Genomic DNA, 17405 nt, shown 5'->3' with positions numbered 1-17405 from the left:
GTTTCGTGAAAATCCTGTTGGAATTCAGTTTCCTGGGTTTCCTCGGGAGTTTCCTCGAAATCAGGGTAATACTGTTCGCTGTACATGTTATTATATTCGTCTATAGGGTATTCACAATAATATTGATCGTAATAGGACTGTTCTGATTCATCGTAGTTCAGATCATTTAAGTTTGTTTCATTTACATTGTTTGGTTTTGTAGCCGTACGCATAGACACGTCGGTCAGCTGCATACGTGGCGGCTGGACTTGTTGGGCTTGCTGAGCACCGAACTGTGGCTTATAGCCGAATTGAGGCGGTTTGTAACCGAATTGCTGAGGAGGATGTCTATAGCCAAATTGCTGGGGCGGTCTGTATCCGAACTGCTGTGGAGGCCTGTAGCCGAACTGCTGCGGCGGCCTGAAACCTGGTTGATGCGGAGGCTTGAAATAGCCGAATTGTTGTAAAGGTTTATTTCCATATTGCTGGAAGGGTTTGTAGCCTTGATTAGGCGGAAGGCCAAATTTAAATTGTGGAGGAATTATCGGTTTGAAAGCATTAGAGCTGACAAAATGAGGCTGATTGCCTGAAAATTTCTGTTGAGTTGGCGTAAACGAATTGTTAGGTTTGGGTTGCGAATGCATTTTGCTTCGCATGTTATATTGGTCCATAAAGTTTACTTCCTCGAGCACAATCGAGAGGGCGGCTTCCAAAGTGGACGGTGCCTTTAGTCTCACAATGCGCACAAGGTTTTCTGGTAAATTATAGAGAAACACGTTTAACGCGGTGTTGTTGTATATGGTGATTTTGGCGTGACGGATTGACTCGTCTGCTATGGTGTTTACTTTGGATATAAGCATTGACCTGGATGATTGCACGCGGTTGCAAAAGTCTGTGTACGATTCATTCGATCTGATTTTTAGTGATTCTAATTCAATGTTAATATATGCCTCACTACGCGGGTCTCCAAAATGTTGTGTCAGAATTTCTTTAAGTTCCGACCAGTTTGTTAAATTTTCTTGTTCTGATAACAGTGCTGCTGCATTTTCTGTAAGGCGGCTAGTGATAGCGTGGTACACGTATAAATCTTGCTCAACCCCACCTCTATATCTCGATATAACATACTCACATTTTTTAAGGAACAAATTTAGATGTTTTTTGTCACCATTAAAAAATGGAATTAATCTGAGCATCTCGTTGGGTATTGGCGTGATTTGTACGGATTCGATTTGTGGTGAAGTCATTTTTGCGCCAGTCAGAATTTGTAACAGTACTTTACACAATATTCACAATTAAAATACACGTAGTGATTACCGTGTAAAACACACAATAAAATACACAATAAAATACACAATAAAAATACACAGTAAAAATAAGAGTGGTTCTTAATTTAATTGTTCAATTTCGAGAGACAATTAACTTAACAACTTTAATAATTTTTACTTTACACAATAAACTTATTTAATTTAATTCAATATTCAATTTATTTACTTTATTTCACTTTATTTACTTTATTTCAATTTATTTACTTTATTTCAATTTATTTTCTTTACTTTGTTTCAATATTTAATTCACTTAAATCTAAACGAAAAGTGTTAACGATAAAGTTTTATGACGAAAACACAAAATGCGATACCCTGGGAGAAGTTCTATCCCGGAGTAGCAATATTTCCCTACGATTTAAAAAGCATGAAAATTACACAGAGGATAAGGAGTGGAAGGATTGGCGAAAAGTTCTACTCACCAACCGACCGTTCTCTGCATACTCGTTCCACCCGTACTTCGATGACAAATTTATTTGGTTCGGCGGATTTATTAGTTTCCCGTAGTATCACGAATTTAAACGGCGGATTTTGACACCAATCGCGTAAACTTTAGGAAAACTTGCAGCAATAAATCCGAACGGCTGCGCCAGTCAGATTTCGGGAGCGGGGTGGAAGCTTTTTAAAAAGGATTATATTTAATTAAACTAAGTGATCACGTCCTCGCCGAGTTGGAGGCGATTTAATAATGATTTAATATTGTGGCCGATCGCAGTCGTCCAGTACGGTGTTTACAATTTAGTTCTGCTGACACATCTCTTATGTGAATAACAATTCTACGAATGCTTACACTGTAGAGCGGAAAGTGATGACTTATCTTGTTTAGTCTAGAGCAGAGGGAGCTGACGGATGCATAACTAGGTATTCATAAGAAACGCTTGCTTTTCATGTCTTCCTAATGTGACATAAATCATTCGCGGCAGATGTAACATGCATGACATGTTTTATCTTAGAGTATATTGACGGAATCGTGTGATAGATAGTAACATGTTCTATCATACAGTAAGGGTATTGACACGGTAATACTATCATACAGTATTGTAACTTCATATAAACGGACGAAACGCGAGCTTTCCTTCGAAATTCAAATCTCGGTATGCGCTCGACATGCAAAAGTCGGGGGTGTCGCGAATATGCCACAGTAATAAACAGACGATGTGTTGTTTTTTAAACAGTAAGCGCTCTTTTTTATATACAAATAATTACAAGTACCTATTTATACAGGGTGTTAGGTAAATGGGTTTATAAGCCGACACTAGCCCATGTAAAAATATGCATATACCTAAATGGTATGGTGAAGTCAGTGATATCATCATTTTATTTCAATAAATAAAATCAGATTTGTATGAAAATTAAAATTATTAAAATGATGATATCAATTTTGTAACTTCACCATACCATTTATATGCACATGTTAACATGGGCTACTGTAGGCTTATAATATAAACCCATTTACCTAACACCCTGTATAACAATCAAGCATTTTGTACGCCTCAGTCGAGGCGCATACATTTTACGGTCGCTTTATAAGATTTGTTACTAAATCTTAACACAAATATTTTTCTTTTTAATAAATCTACTAATTACAAAACAACATGCATTTTAACCTATTTCATTCACGAAGTATTTTGTTTGTCAAAATAAAATAAAAAATTACAATCACAAAATACATTCACAAAACTAGATAGAAATTCTAAGTATAGCCTGACCAGGAACATAAAAACCCTGGCATAGAGGCGCGTCAATTGCATTTGATAGTGCAACACTGAGTACAGTCGTACCTGTGTTAAATTAATAGGCTACCTTTATGTATCAGGATTTAGGATTACGGGCTAATTTGATATTTTCATGAATTAACGAAAAAATATTATTATAGGTAACCTGCTTTAAATAAATTAAATGAAAACATCAATCGAGCTAGTAGGATTTGTTTTATTATTCATCAATAATCAAATTCAGAACTTGAATATTCAACTGCAATGTCTGCTCATGAACGCTTCAAACTCGGTACTTCTTTCCCAATTCCATAAAATTCAACACTTAGAAAGTGACAAAAAACTTTAAAATAGGTAGTTGAAACAAACCACAGCTAATTTTCATAGTGGACTGTACTATACGATAAACATGTCAGTCAATTTGACACCCTTGTCGGAAAAATTATTCAATGAAAATATTGTCCGAACCCTTAGTATTTCTCTTCGACAAATACTTTAACACATTGTGAACCACTTTTCTTTCACGACTATAAAAAGATTTTAGCAATTTAATTCACAAAATCAATTGCGCACATTTAAAATAAAGTTTGTTTACACTTTGACAGCAATAGACTGACATGCAAGGTGACATGCCAATGAAGTTTTCAGTTACTGTTGCCATTAAAAGAAATTAGTACCATTAGTTTTCCGCAACATGGCGAGGGTTTTTATGTTCCTGGTCAGGCTATAGGCAGATGTAATGAAAAAGGGTCTACAGGTGGGCAGCCCTATCGCATGTTGTCATACCGTGACATATCGCGCGGCTGTTGACATTTATTTCAAAAATATGGCCGAGTTGGAATACTGTATAGATAGTATTACCGTGGTATTGACGGCATCGTTTGATAGCACCGGAAGCGCGAAAATCTCCATTTTATTTCGGCTCAGTTTTTGCAAAAGATTTGCGATGCCTCTTTGTAAAAGAAATCGTGTAAATTGATCTTGGGTGGACATGGTGTGATGATATGTGAGGAAAGAAGCTAAACGTGAAGGAGCTGATTATGTGAATCAATCGTATCTATACAGCCAAAAATTGGAAAATAAGTGCAACGTTACGTCAGTGTTTCAGTCTTAAAGGTGCTATGGAAGAGGTATCTCTGGGAAAACTTGCTTCATCATATTATAGTTAGTCAATATCTTTATTGCATAAATTGCGTCTTCACTCAAGAGCCAATCCTATGGGCAATTAATATTTTAATACAAAAAAAAAACCGTCAGAAGCGGCATGCACTAAAAAGTAGAATAGAAAGCAGGCTGGCAAACTAAAAAATGCACTATAGTAGAAAAAACCTAGAATTCGGTTAAAAATAGAGATCAAAGGACTAAGAATTTGTCTTCTCACCCGGTATGTGGTGGCATTGGCATCGGATGTTGGGAGCGCGAGCAGCGCGAAGGGCAGCAGCAGTGCACTCGACACGCGCCGCGGCCCCCCCATGTCGGCGCACCATTCGCGCTATAGCGCGCACCCCTGGAACAAAACTGACATTATACAGGCTGTAAAAATATAATTTAGAGTAGTTTTTAAATCAGGCTGTAAAAATATAAATTAGAGCAGTTTTCTAAAATTCGAGAAGAACATCCGTCATTTCAAAAATATCAAAAAGCATAACCATATTCTTCCGGTGCAGTCGGGTAAAAATATTAGGTATAGCCTGACCAGGAACATAAAAACCCTGGCATAGAGGCGCGTCAATTGCATTTGATAGTGCAACACTGAGTACAGTCGTACCTGTGTTAAATTAATAGGCTAACTTTATGTATCAGGATTCAGAATTACGGGCTAATTTGATATTTTCATAAATTAACGAAAAAATATTATTATAGGTAACCTGGTTTAAATAAATTAAATGAAACCATCAATCGAGCTAGTGGGATTTATTTTATTATTCATCAATAATAAAATTCAGAACTTGAATATTCAACTGCAATGTCTGCTAAGAACGCTTCAAACTCGGTACTTCTTTCCCAATTCCATAAAATTCAACACTTAAAAAGTGACAAAAAAACTTTAAAATAGGTAGTTGAAACAAACCACAGCTAATTTTCATAGTTGACTGTACTATACGATAAACATGTCAGTCAATTTGACAACCTTTGTCGGAAACATTATTCAATGAAAATATTGTCCGAACCCTTAGTATTTCTCTTCGACAAATACTTTAACACATTGTGAACCACTTTTCTTTCACGACTATAAAAAGATTTTAGCAATTTATTCACAAAATCAATTGCGCACATTTAAAATAAAGTTTGTTTACACTATGACAGCAATAAACTGACATGCAAGGTGACATTATAATGAAGTTTTCAGTTACTGTTGCCATTAAAAGAAATTAGTACCATTAGTTTTCCGCAACATGGCGAGGGTTTTTATGTTCCTGGTCAGGCTATAACATTCGTATTACAATACTTCAGAAGATCATGAAAAGAAAATAATGTACGTTTATGTAGATACCATAACTGAATGAAAATTGTAATAAGCTACCATCAGTTCCAAGAGTTATGAATGAACTAAGTCTATGAAATAATAGTAATAACAACATTAGGCCAGCGCGTACTCATGAAAGATAAATCCCTGAGATGTCAATATCTGGTGTTTCAACGAAAAAACATTGTACCCACTGTAAACAGCTTCCTGTCCTATCAAAACAGTTGAAAGAAAAACTTCAGCGCCGCAAATTGCTTGCTTCTTTGACCTCCTTTTTTCGTATTGCTTTATCTTTAATCAATACAACCTCCTTCAAAGTGTTCTCGATAAACTGTGTTAAAGAAAAATATTTTCTCGCTACGATACATATCTTTGTCAGTGCCTTGTATTGCAGGAAATAAACTTGCACAAATAGATTTCACAGTTTCGCGCGTCTCAAAGACCTACTTCATCGTGACTGTTTTGTATCATCGCGATAAATGCCTCGGTGCCAGGTAAGTTGTTGTCTTTGCTTCTATTTCGAGACAGCCGTGTAAAGTTCGGTGATGTTAACTTTTGAATGGACCCTTCCCAATGCCCGTTTCGCAACTCCGTTCTAACGATTTGTGTATGTGCCGCGAATATAAATCTGCTGCCCTTGAGTGACTTCGATTGCTTTTGGACTTTAGACGGTTGTTTAGAACAGATCATTCATTTATAGCCGTCCCATCTAAGAAGATATTTAAATAAAATAACTCATCATCATCATCATCATCTCAGCCACTGCTGAACATAGGCCTCCCACAATGCTTTCCATGTTACCCGGTTGGTAGCGGCCTGCGTCCAGCGCTTTCCTGCTACCTTTATGATGTCGTCGTTGATGATAATAAAATAACTATGTACTTACTTACATTTTGTTAATTTTACTCTATTATTCGTTCAAAAAACCAACCACATCGAAGCAAAACTCCCCTCAACAATCTCTACGTGTCGTATTCGTATGAGTTCACCGCCAATTTCACACAGTCTGCTAAAAAGTACAAGTGTGGCAGGCAATAGCGTGTTGGATCAAAGTCATAAGCCGGGCTAGGCTCCAGCCAGCTAATAAATTCAAAAAGCGAAATGCCAGTTTTGCGCCAGGTGCCGCGTGGCCGGGTTTCCGGGTCAGGACCGGGTGAGCTGGCGATACTTTTATCATCGTATCTGTGGCACATGCAAGATTACGTTTGTAACATCTAAAGCGCTTGGGAAAGGGATAATAGGTTTTATAATCGCAATGCACCCGTTGACCGTAACGGTTCAAAGCTTTTAGATTGCTTGAGGAGATACGCATCCAAATCTGTAACATTTTAAAGAGTGAGTAATGTGAAGTGCACTGCAACTAATATGTAATAAACCCTCAAGCTAAACTAAATGTTTATGCTATGATGGGTTCAATGGTCCATTAAGTTTTTTTTTATGCAGAACTGGCAGGACCTTAATCGCACCTGATGTGAGATGCTTCTAGGATGGTATGTACATATCTAGCCTGTAAGTGTGCGTATTCACTTAAGAATTAAATTACTCAAATGATATTAAAAACATAATAAAGTTTGTAAATCGAACGTAGTTATCGTAGCATTAAGGCTACTCTGCATGCCGATCAATGACTGTGCTACAGTGCTACGAATATTGCTACGAAATCGGTTTTCAATTTAACTGTAACGTTAATTGTACGTGACGTAACAGTATTTCAGTTGGCAGCCGCGAGCTGATTCGACGTGTGATGTAGGGGAGAGTTCGGTATATTGTACCGCCGGGTAAATTGTACCACCCTCATATTTCGTAAAGTATTTATTGAATGTCTGTAATTGCAACACTCAGCGATACACAACTGAAATCAATTAATATCGGCCATGTGGTTTTTGCCGTCACAACAAACACGTGTGTTTTATTTTGAAAAGTATTTTTTCATTGTTTTCAAGTAACTTTTGACAATATATCTTTAGTTTGTAATTTTGTTAAATTTGATCACAGGGTGTTTCTAATATATTATTTGGAAGCGTATGTTAGTGTGGATTACAATTATTTGAAACTTTTTTCGGTATTTATAAGCTATATTTTTTACCGATTTTTTAAAAGCACTATCACCTAGTCGGCTAAATTGTACCACATCAAGTTGTATGGAACTTTACCAAAGGATTTTGAAATTTTTTTTAGTAAATAATATTTTGAAGTTATAATAGCGTAGTTATGTTTGACTAACAATAAATGAAAGCAAAAGACTGGCAAAGTAGATTAGGTACAAGTGTGCGTTACGATAATTGGAATTACAAAACTTGTACTCAAAATCGTGATAACGTGTAAAACAATATCGATTGTATATGTTATTAACTACTGTTCCTTTTCGTTTCCTAATTTGTTAAGAATGTATCGTATAATATTTTGCCATAGTTTTTTTATAGGCTTGAAATTTATTGAAATCCAATTTAGTAACCCTGTGGTACAAATTATCGAACCGGTTGGCTAAATTGGACCGAAGCTCTGAACTCGTACTTTGTTGATTTTTGCTAAATTTACAACAATCATGTTAATTAATACTTATGAAATAGTAAGTTGAATAATGTATCTTTTATTATATACCATGGACATTAGCAAAAACAAAAGAAAACTATGTGTAAAATGGGATTGAAAAAAACTGGTCCAAATTAGCGGACTCTCCCTTACATATTTACTCTCGCTGTCAAAGGCTTTCAGTGGACACAACACGTTGTACAGTCAGCATTTAAAGCAGCATGGTACGTACGATAAATGATTAAGTCATCAATTTAAAGCTTAATTCTTACTTCTCAATTGGCTTAATTACATGATATTGTTACTTGTTTAATTTGACTATCAATTAAAGCATATTTGGTAACCCTTGAAAAGTATTTGATGCAATAATGCTTATAGCAGTTAATATTTTTAGTAAAACGATACAAAAAGCGGTCTGCAGAGACAAAAGCTTTTAATTTAGAGTTACTTACAACAAAGCTCTACTAACTCATTGTTGAGGGCATGAATCTTACACACAAAAACGCTCTAATAGATTTGCTTTTCAACAGTTTCAGTGGAGCTATAAACGCTCATCCCGAATTAATAAAGCTTTATTCCCAGCCTGGGAATTCAAATTAACATCCACTTAAGTTTTTAAAATATTTAAGTTGACTGTACAGAGATAATCTGTTTTAGCAGCAGAGGTATTACAATATTTATCGTAGAATACACGTGACTGAAATGGTTAGTTTATACAGTAAAATATACTGTGGGGAAAACATGTCGTGTTTTCTTACATCTTTGCCTTAGGTGTTAAAGGAGTTTTCAATTTACTTCGAATTGTGTGTTGTTTTTTAACTTAAGTGGCAGTATTTTTTCTCTAAAATTACATAAAATTGTGCGAGCCCTATTATTATGACACGCATAATTTTATTTACAGCAGATAACTACTGTCTTTGACTTTTCTTAAGATAAAAAGAAAATATCTAGCGAAAGAAATTACAAATGTACGCCATTCGCGTTCAACTGCTTCCATACCTAGTCAGGGCCGTTTTTCATAAAGTATCGCGATGGACAAAAAGTAGGTAACCTACCTGCGCATTCAGTGAAAACTTTTCAAAAAAGTTTATTAGGTAATTAATATTGAATTCATAAAATATTTTATACTTAAGTAGTCTTGTTATATTTTTCACAGACTAGGCGAAGTGTGTTATGTGATCTATCCTTGGACGAATAAACCACTGGACACGAAACCTACAAGATTTCTAAGGAAACACGATCAACCACTTTTTGCGGGGGGAGAGGTTTGACAATTGTCAAATAATGACATTTAGTGCTGGGAAAAAATCGTAAATTTTTATCGATAGTTATGTAAATGAATGAATGAATGAACCTAACGAGATAAATGAATTATGGATTGATTTAATATTGAAAGTTTCTTTAATTGAAAGACTATAATTAATTATTGTATCGTGTTTATTATAGTGCCATTGGTAAATCATAGGTACAAATAATATTACAAATTATTCATATAGGTAGGTAACTAGGTGAAATATTTTTTTGCTGTGTTATCATTATCAAATTCGTAAAACAATAAACAAGTAATATTCTGTTACGATCGACTGCTAACTAGCTGTCGGGCCACGCGTAATGTAGGGTTCCGTAGTTGTTGTCCGTCGTTAACACAATATATTTTAGAAGCAAGCAATTACTTCATCTAAAGTAACTTTTAATATTTTTATTATATTTTTATTAGTTAAGTATAATACATGAGTCAAATGACTATTACTCCTAAACTAACTGATGTATCTTAACCGTTATAGTTTTCCTTGAAAGTTCATAAAATAAATTATTATTATGAATTTTCCCAGATTTTTCAAGCTAACGGTTTAGTTTTTAGAGGGGACTCGAAAAAAATTGGCACTTTAAACTTTAATAATTTGCAAACAGATCTCTAAATGGAAAAAAAGTCTTAGAAACCCCTAAGCAATTTTAAAAGACCTGTCCAACGATATCCTACACGATGAGGTAGAAGATAAAAAAAATTCACCCCCACTTTACATGTACCCCTAGATGTAAAGCAACTAGCTACCCTAATAAATTTTTTTTTTCAAAATTTTATCTTACTCTTTTATCGGCGTGATTAATATACATACCTCCACAAAATTACAGCTCTCTAGTGCCTATAGTTTCCAAGCAAAACCTCGGACAGACAGACATAGCAAAACTATAAGGGTTCCTTGTCAGGACTACGGAACCTTAAAAAAGGTAGCCCTTTAGGGCACTTTATATGTCTCCTTATCTATTGAGCCCTACCAGTTACACAATTTGAACCATAAATGTTTTGTGTCTACTGATATTTTGGTGAATTAGTTGACTTTTAAGATAAAATATCTAATAAAATTTGATAATGATTGTACTTACAAATTTAGGCAAATTCAATGTAGGTATAGAATCTTTGTGCAGTTTTCTCTGTTTCGTAGAATTGGCATTGTAGCATTCTTCCGCAAAATGAATGCTACAAATGCAGTGGTTTTTAGTTGGAATCCACGTATTTTGTCTTCTGACTGCCTCTATCCACTTTCTCCTTCTATTTGGATCCACTGGAAAACTAAAATTAATTTGAATAATTTCAGTTTCAGTTTGTTTGGTATATCGATAAACTTATCGACATTTTTCAAGCCCTTTACGTCATAAAAAATGAGATGTGAATGAATGAATGAAACCTATAATCCAACCAAATTAAATAATTATGCTACATGTTTTAAGCATTTACATGTACAATGAGTACTTTTTAAAATGACGTAATCATATTTTGTTTACATATCAAATTTTATTGATTTTACGAAAAAATAGCTACTTTAATAGATTTAAAATGTACTTACGCGTGATAAGAAACATTTCTTGTGTGATCGGAATAAATTTTGCAATAAAGTACGGCGCATTTACCCATTTTTCGTGATATTTTTACTCTTCGAGAGCTCGCGTCATACTGACAAAGTGACAACCTGACAACATTTACCATGGCTAATTTAGCCTTGGCAAGTGCTAGCGGGGTAAAGACGAAAACGTCACTCGTTACGCGTCCAGTGGTTTATTCGTCCAAGGATCTATCCTATGATTTAGGTATTCCTTTATTGTTTGATATCATTTGCGATACTACGTTTGCTAAAGCTTTTGTAGGTTTCCTTGTTTTACGCAAACACCTAAAACTATTTTACGTCTTAGCCTGGTAAATGGTAAAACATTTTTTGTCAAAACTCTTTCCCCATTCCCGAACACCTCTTTGCCTCGTAATTATAGTAATGAGCAGTAGGCACGAGAAGTAATGGCTGTGGCATAAAAATACTTACTAAGCGTGTAACTACACAGATTTCAGATACAATGGTTTGTGAAAAGAGCGTTTTTAATACAATGGTCTTTCATGGTTTTTATTTATAATGTTCTTCCATTCAAATAGTAATTGATTAAGTTTGACTACTTGCCTAGTGTATTTTTAAAATCAATAATTATCTACTGTTAAGTACCCACATAATAGAAGCAGAAAAAATACCAAAATGAAAAAAATAATAATCCTGCAACCTTGATGGATTCTTAAACTCACTTTCAGGTTGAGTAGGTAATAGAAGTAAAATATTTCAATCTTAATTATTTTTCACAGTTAAGTAAATAATCCTTCAGTCATAGCATCATAGCTGTACTGTCACAAATAATGTTGTGAAAACACTGAAAATGAATTCATTTAATCCGAGCAACACCAGGTTATCGAGTAGAAAATCGAATCACGCAGCCCGCAGCCCTGTTCGTTATGAAAAATGGGTCACGTTATTCGGGCGGGTTGTAATTATTTTCTCAAATTGCTTGTCTAGGAGGCAGGTGGAAATTTGTCACTTGACAGGGTTGTCAGTACGACTCCCCGAGGACAGCAAAGGGCAGATTTCCATTTGTTCAAAATTGACTCAATTCGGATACTCCCTGCGGGAAGCCGCGAGGTCATCGGGTGACACGTGGAAAAGTAATGTTATGTATGCTTTGAACCATTCGATGTTGTTTTATTATGTCCACGGTGTTGAGTTGACGAGTTCTAATAACTTAATGTAAACCCATTAAATATTACTTTATATCTATAAACGTTAAACACATGTTCAGTAGGTAATAAAGAAAAACACGAAATACTTTAAACAGACTTAGGTCATAAATTAGCTTAGGCCTTTACAACTTTTATTCATGTTTTTCAGTAGGCTCTTATTTCTAAAATGTTTTACCTTAACTTTCAAATTTAAATTTATCTAAGTTGTAGGTAAAGTTATATGTAAAACTTCTAATAATAATATTCATAGGCTTCCTGCCGCACCGTGAAATTAAATTGTTGTCCCGCTAGACAACTCAAACTTCTGTATTCGGAATATTCTCCGTTAAAGATATTTCAAGGGACAGGAGTATTAAATTCCACAAATAAAATGTTTTCATTGAAGCACACCGCTCAGGAAAAACAAATGAAGTGGATTCCAGTTGTTGTCATAAATTGATACCTAGGTACTCTTGTTAGAGAAATTGGAACATGACACTTAGGTACACGTACACACGTATTCTTTTATCCAAAATACGTAGATGTATTTACTTAGATTCTAACGTGTCTTTTTCTGTTACTTCTTATACCCTGGAGAAAGAAAATCCTGGTATAACAATAACATTATTTGTAGGCTTTATTTATTTCAGCAACTGTTATTGTATTATAATTGTATTATATTTGGTTTGTCTTCAATTTGTCGAATGGCTTATAAGATAAAAATTTCCATTATCAGTCATAATAAAAAAATATGTCCTAAGTGTTAAATCTGCGAGAATTATGCTTTAGGTGTTCAAATAATTTGTAACTGAATTAGGAATCTATACTTACTAATATTATAAAGCTGAAGAGTTTGTTTGTTTGTTTGTTTGGTTGAACGCGCTAATCTCAGGAATTACTGGACCGATTTGAAAAATTCTTTTTGTGTTGGATAGCCCGTTAGTTCCTGAAGGCTTTAGGCTATTTATCATCACGCTAAGACCAATAGGAGCGGAGCACCAATCAAGAATATTTCAAATCAGTGAATTTTTTCCTTTTGAGAGCTGACGCTGCGTAAACGGTTAAAGTTTCGCAAAAATCATGTATGACAGGATTGTTCCCCTTTAAAAGTTCTTTAAAAAAGTCCGCGGTAGCATATGTCTATCTTTTAAGGTTGGCTCATAGTAACCATTTTTATGCAAAAAAAATCTGTTTTAAAATAATGCATTATTTGCGAAGGTGTTTTTATAAACATGATATTAATCCTTATCCAAATAAATAAATTATTCACCACAAGTATTTAATTTTAAACATTCTTGCCCTTTACACCATTCGATTTCAATAAATATCTTAGGAGATATCGCAGTTTTAAAATCACATCGCAGCAAAATAATGATCAAGTACTACGCGCGCTACTGATGGATCAATGCACAGCCTAAACCGCTGATCGTAAAGACCTGAAACTTGGACGGTGTGTTCTTTGTATGACGTAAGCATCTGATAAGAAAGGATTTTCCAAAATTCTACCCCTAAGGAGGTAAAAAGGAGGGGCAAAGTTTGTATGAAAGAACGAGTCCTTCGTCCAATCTACTTAAAATTTTGCATAAGCATTCTATAACAGAATTAATGGAAGACGTGTTTCGTATTTTAGTAAAATGCACCCCCTAACTATGTTAAAAAGGGATAGAAAGTTATTTTAGTGGTGATTTGCTTCAAAGTTGATATTAATTACTCATTAGTGCATTTTTTTACAATCATGACGTCATGTTAACGACTACCATACTCTAGGGGCCTCCACTTAACCTCGGAGTGGGTGCCCGCTGCGTGCGCTCGCCCAACAATGCATAGTAATGCATGAAAGTCATGCCGCGGGCACCTGCTTGCGCTGTATACATAAACTCATTTTCGCGCGAGAGTTTTGGCGGAGGCCCTTGAGGTAGTGGGAGTAGTCTTGAGGAAAAGCTCCTTCTCCCACGGCCAGTGGCATGCTGGAAGCTTGGTGATTCTAGCACCCGTAGGAAAATATAAAAAAAAGTTTACCAATAATACTGCGGTAGGTGTAGTTTTCGATTTCGTTGTAAAAAAATAATACCACCGAGTAACTTTCACCGGATCAAAGGCCGAGCTGCATATTCATAAAATATAAGAAAAAAATATTTTCATGTTTATTTAACCTGATTTTTATATTTTAAAAGTATTCAAACATTTAGATAATAACGTTAAAACATTTAAAAATAATCGTATGAGAACGTTTTCGACTTCTCCACGGACGAAGTCGCGGGCAAAAGCTATTTGTAAAATAATTAGACTAAATTATTAAAAGTGGCTACCCAAAGTCATTATTCCACGCGGACGAAGTCGCGGGCACAGCTAGTGTAACATACATTTGTAACGTAGGTACCCATTAAAACGCTTTCATTGCCGACATCTTCATCAGAAACGAGAAATAAAATAATTAAACAGAAGTTGGTGGTTAAATTAATTAGCAGAGGCTTATTCATGGCGATAACTTTTTAATTGCTTCAAAAGTCGCTCACCTTTGTCGTCTTTACAGAACTTGTTTGTATTCTGCAGTTGTCTTTTTTGCTTCTAATTAACCCTCATCCCTTAAAATATTTGATGAACCTTATTCGCATTAATTAGGTAGGTAAGAGCGAAGGGCGGTGGTCATACCGTCTTTCTAGTAAATATCTAGCGATTATTTGGTGACTAGGCACATTTTTGTGGCAATATCGCACCTATTACAACTGTAGAAGAAGCTATAGTGTACCTTGTTGTGCCGTTGTCTGTATTATAATTATGTTAGGTATGTACTTACTCGTACATACGAGTATCGTTTAGTTAGTTCCCCGAAAGCAACTTGGTATCAAATTGGATTCCTTACAATAGCCAAAATGGCGTGTCTGTTTTCTTTGAGATAATCGCACCGATGGGAATTTTCCGGAGATCAACAGCTGCGGAAACAATTAAGGAACCTGCCGAAACATGGGAACTGTGAAACATAAATACATAACAACCAGGCATGTTTACTCATTAAGTGCAGTAAATAAACAAAGTCCTCTCCTTTTCCTCAGGATATAAGTTACAGAGAAAAAGAAACATGCTGATATTTTCTTCAATCCTTTCGATTCAGGATAAAATGTTAGTATTTACTTGTATGAACTATCAATACAGCGTGCGGAAATTGAAATGCCAAGTGCGACTACGATTTTAAAACCTTTTACCCCGTACGAATACCGTTCCTTTCCTCGGTCTGTCCGCAAATATGGCGTAACTGCTATAATGGAAACGGTTCTGCGAACAAAATGAAAGCAAATGTTTGCAACATACCGTGAATATTACGGGAACGTCTAGGCATGTCATAATAATAAAGGGTTGTGTTATAACAGTGTGGTTATACGCAGTTTTGTGATAAACCTGATTTCAGGCATTGTGATGTAAATAGAAGAGCGTGCTAGCCTCTTCGAAGATTTATTACGTGGACGTGATACTACGTTGAGTGAAGTGTGTACAGAAAAAACATGTTCTGATAAATTCTATGTTTTCTATATAATTTTTATTTAAACCATACACATAACCATGCATTAAGTCCGCCTCATGTACACTGTTCTATGTGCATAATTATAAGTTTAAAATAAATTAAGTTATTTTATTATGAGTATAATCATAAATTGAACAAAAATTTCAGCTTTTTCAGGATTTCTCCCCAAACCTTACACTAAAGTTATTCATGATCATGAACACTTTACCGCTTCAAAGTTTTTCCAAGCGCTACTCGATTTCACTCTGTAAATTGCAAATAAATTCAGAATATTCTGAATTCAAAAAGTAAATGTTACTCGTATTCTTCAAGCATTTTATTTGCACCCCGTTTTCATTTGTTTTATTTAAACAGCGTGAATTTGGGGCAAGGTAGCGAGCGTCATGGAAATTCAATATCTCCATCAAAGTCACACAAGTCAATGCAAACAGTCGGTCGGTATAGTTGACAACGCAATCGTATTCCTGGATATTGCTCGGCATTCGTATGCCTACATGTAGAACGTATCACATGTAGAACAAACAAAGTCCTGTACTGCACTTCTATCTATGTGCAGCGGTGCAATATGCAAGGCTTTCACAAGGTACCTTTACACTTCTACCTTTGTAGGTGAAGTAAGTGGTTTGGGAGTTTCCAATTAAGGTCCTAGTCCTAGTTCACTTACATGATGAAACAGTCTAGGGTGTTTTAAAAAGAAAGAGTAATAATTTATCTATTAATTTCACAGACCCCAAAAAGTGCAAATTTGAAAGAAAATATAATTTTGAAGCTTTTCACCACATGTGCAAAGTCACGGTAAAAAGCAAGCGACTTCTAATTTATCTCTCTTATAGTAGCTATATTTTTTATCGTAGTAAAATATTACACGGTTCTCGGAGGCTGCGCAATCCCGTCTTTTTGTGACGAACCCAATTCGAAGGCCTAAGCTGGACAAATAAAATACAGAACTCTAAATTACCTACTTAGTTCGTCCAATGGTTACTTTTCCCGACGCCAACTTGGAGCCGTGCCCGTGACAGTCAAGATAGTTCTCAAAAGCTCTCAATTTTACAACGCCATTAGCGCTAAAAACGGCAAAAGGCTAATTAGATTCATTACTTCCCCAACAAAGTTTGCATCTGCCGACAAGCATTCGCTAATGGTCTGCACTTTCACAAATAATTCTGGTGATTTAAATTATAACGAACGAGGAACTTGGTTTTAGAATTTTGGCGTAACTCTTTAACATAATAATATAATGTAAATTATGAGCAAGTATGTAAGTACTCGTTATAGGTATGTACATAACTGCTAGAGAACGTAAGCTTTCGGTTTATTCCACTTTGGCTGGATCTGATCAAAGTGGCATACTTAGACCAAACTTTCAATGTTAAAAACATCCTATACTCTGTCCTTTTTCAGTATGGGGGAAAAATGATCATTTATATTAGAGAGTGCTTTATTAATGACAAGCAACCGTTGCTTTTTTAGTTTGTTCATTATCTGTCCCTCTCATTCAGCGTATGTTTACATTCAACAGGGCTCATACCGCTTCTTTCTTCCCATTCCGGTCATCTCCGCTTCAAAGGAACGCACCCTTAGGCCGCCCTGTATAACTAGCTTTATACCTATTTCACCAGGGATCAGCTGGCGGGTGACCCGCCCGCAGTTTCACCCGCGTATCTTTGCTTACCCCCATTTTGTTTATTTTCACCCCCTTTCGCACCCACCGTGACTGTTTATTATAACTTTGAATCGTATTCAACGGAAATATCCATTGATTTGAATCGATTGTATTGAATACCGATAGGTTGGATATTTTTGTATTTTGTTTTTTAAGCTGTGGTTGCTTACGTAACAC

General features: G+C 35.4%; 1 protein-coding gene across 1 annotated transcript in view; it reads right to left on the bottom strand.

Annotated features, from left to right (window-relative positions):
• The window catches only part of LOC135078634 (probable G-protein coupled receptor CG31760), an 86329-nt gene that overhangs the window by 27645 nt on the left and 41279 nt on the right, over nucleotides 1-17405 (bottom strand). Inside the window, exon 3 of the mRNA XM_063973162.1 lies at nucleotides 4398-4523. Coding sequence (XP_063829232.1) covers nucleotides 4398-4490 — 93 coding nt within the window. The 5' untranslated portion in view covers nucleotides 4491-4523. The remainder of the gene's footprint in view (nucleotides 1-4397; nucleotides 4524-17405) is intronic.

Source organism: Ostrinia nubilalis, chromosome 15, assembly GCF_963855985.1.
Source record: "Ostrinia nubilalis chromosome 15, ilOstNubi1.1, whole genome shotgun sequence".
In the NCBI taxonomy this organism is placed as follows: domain Eukaryota; kingdom Metazoa; phylum Arthropoda; class Insecta; order Lepidoptera; family Crambidae; genus Ostrinia; species Ostrinia nubilalis.
This window is presented reverse-complemented; position numbering and strand designations above follow the sequence as displayed.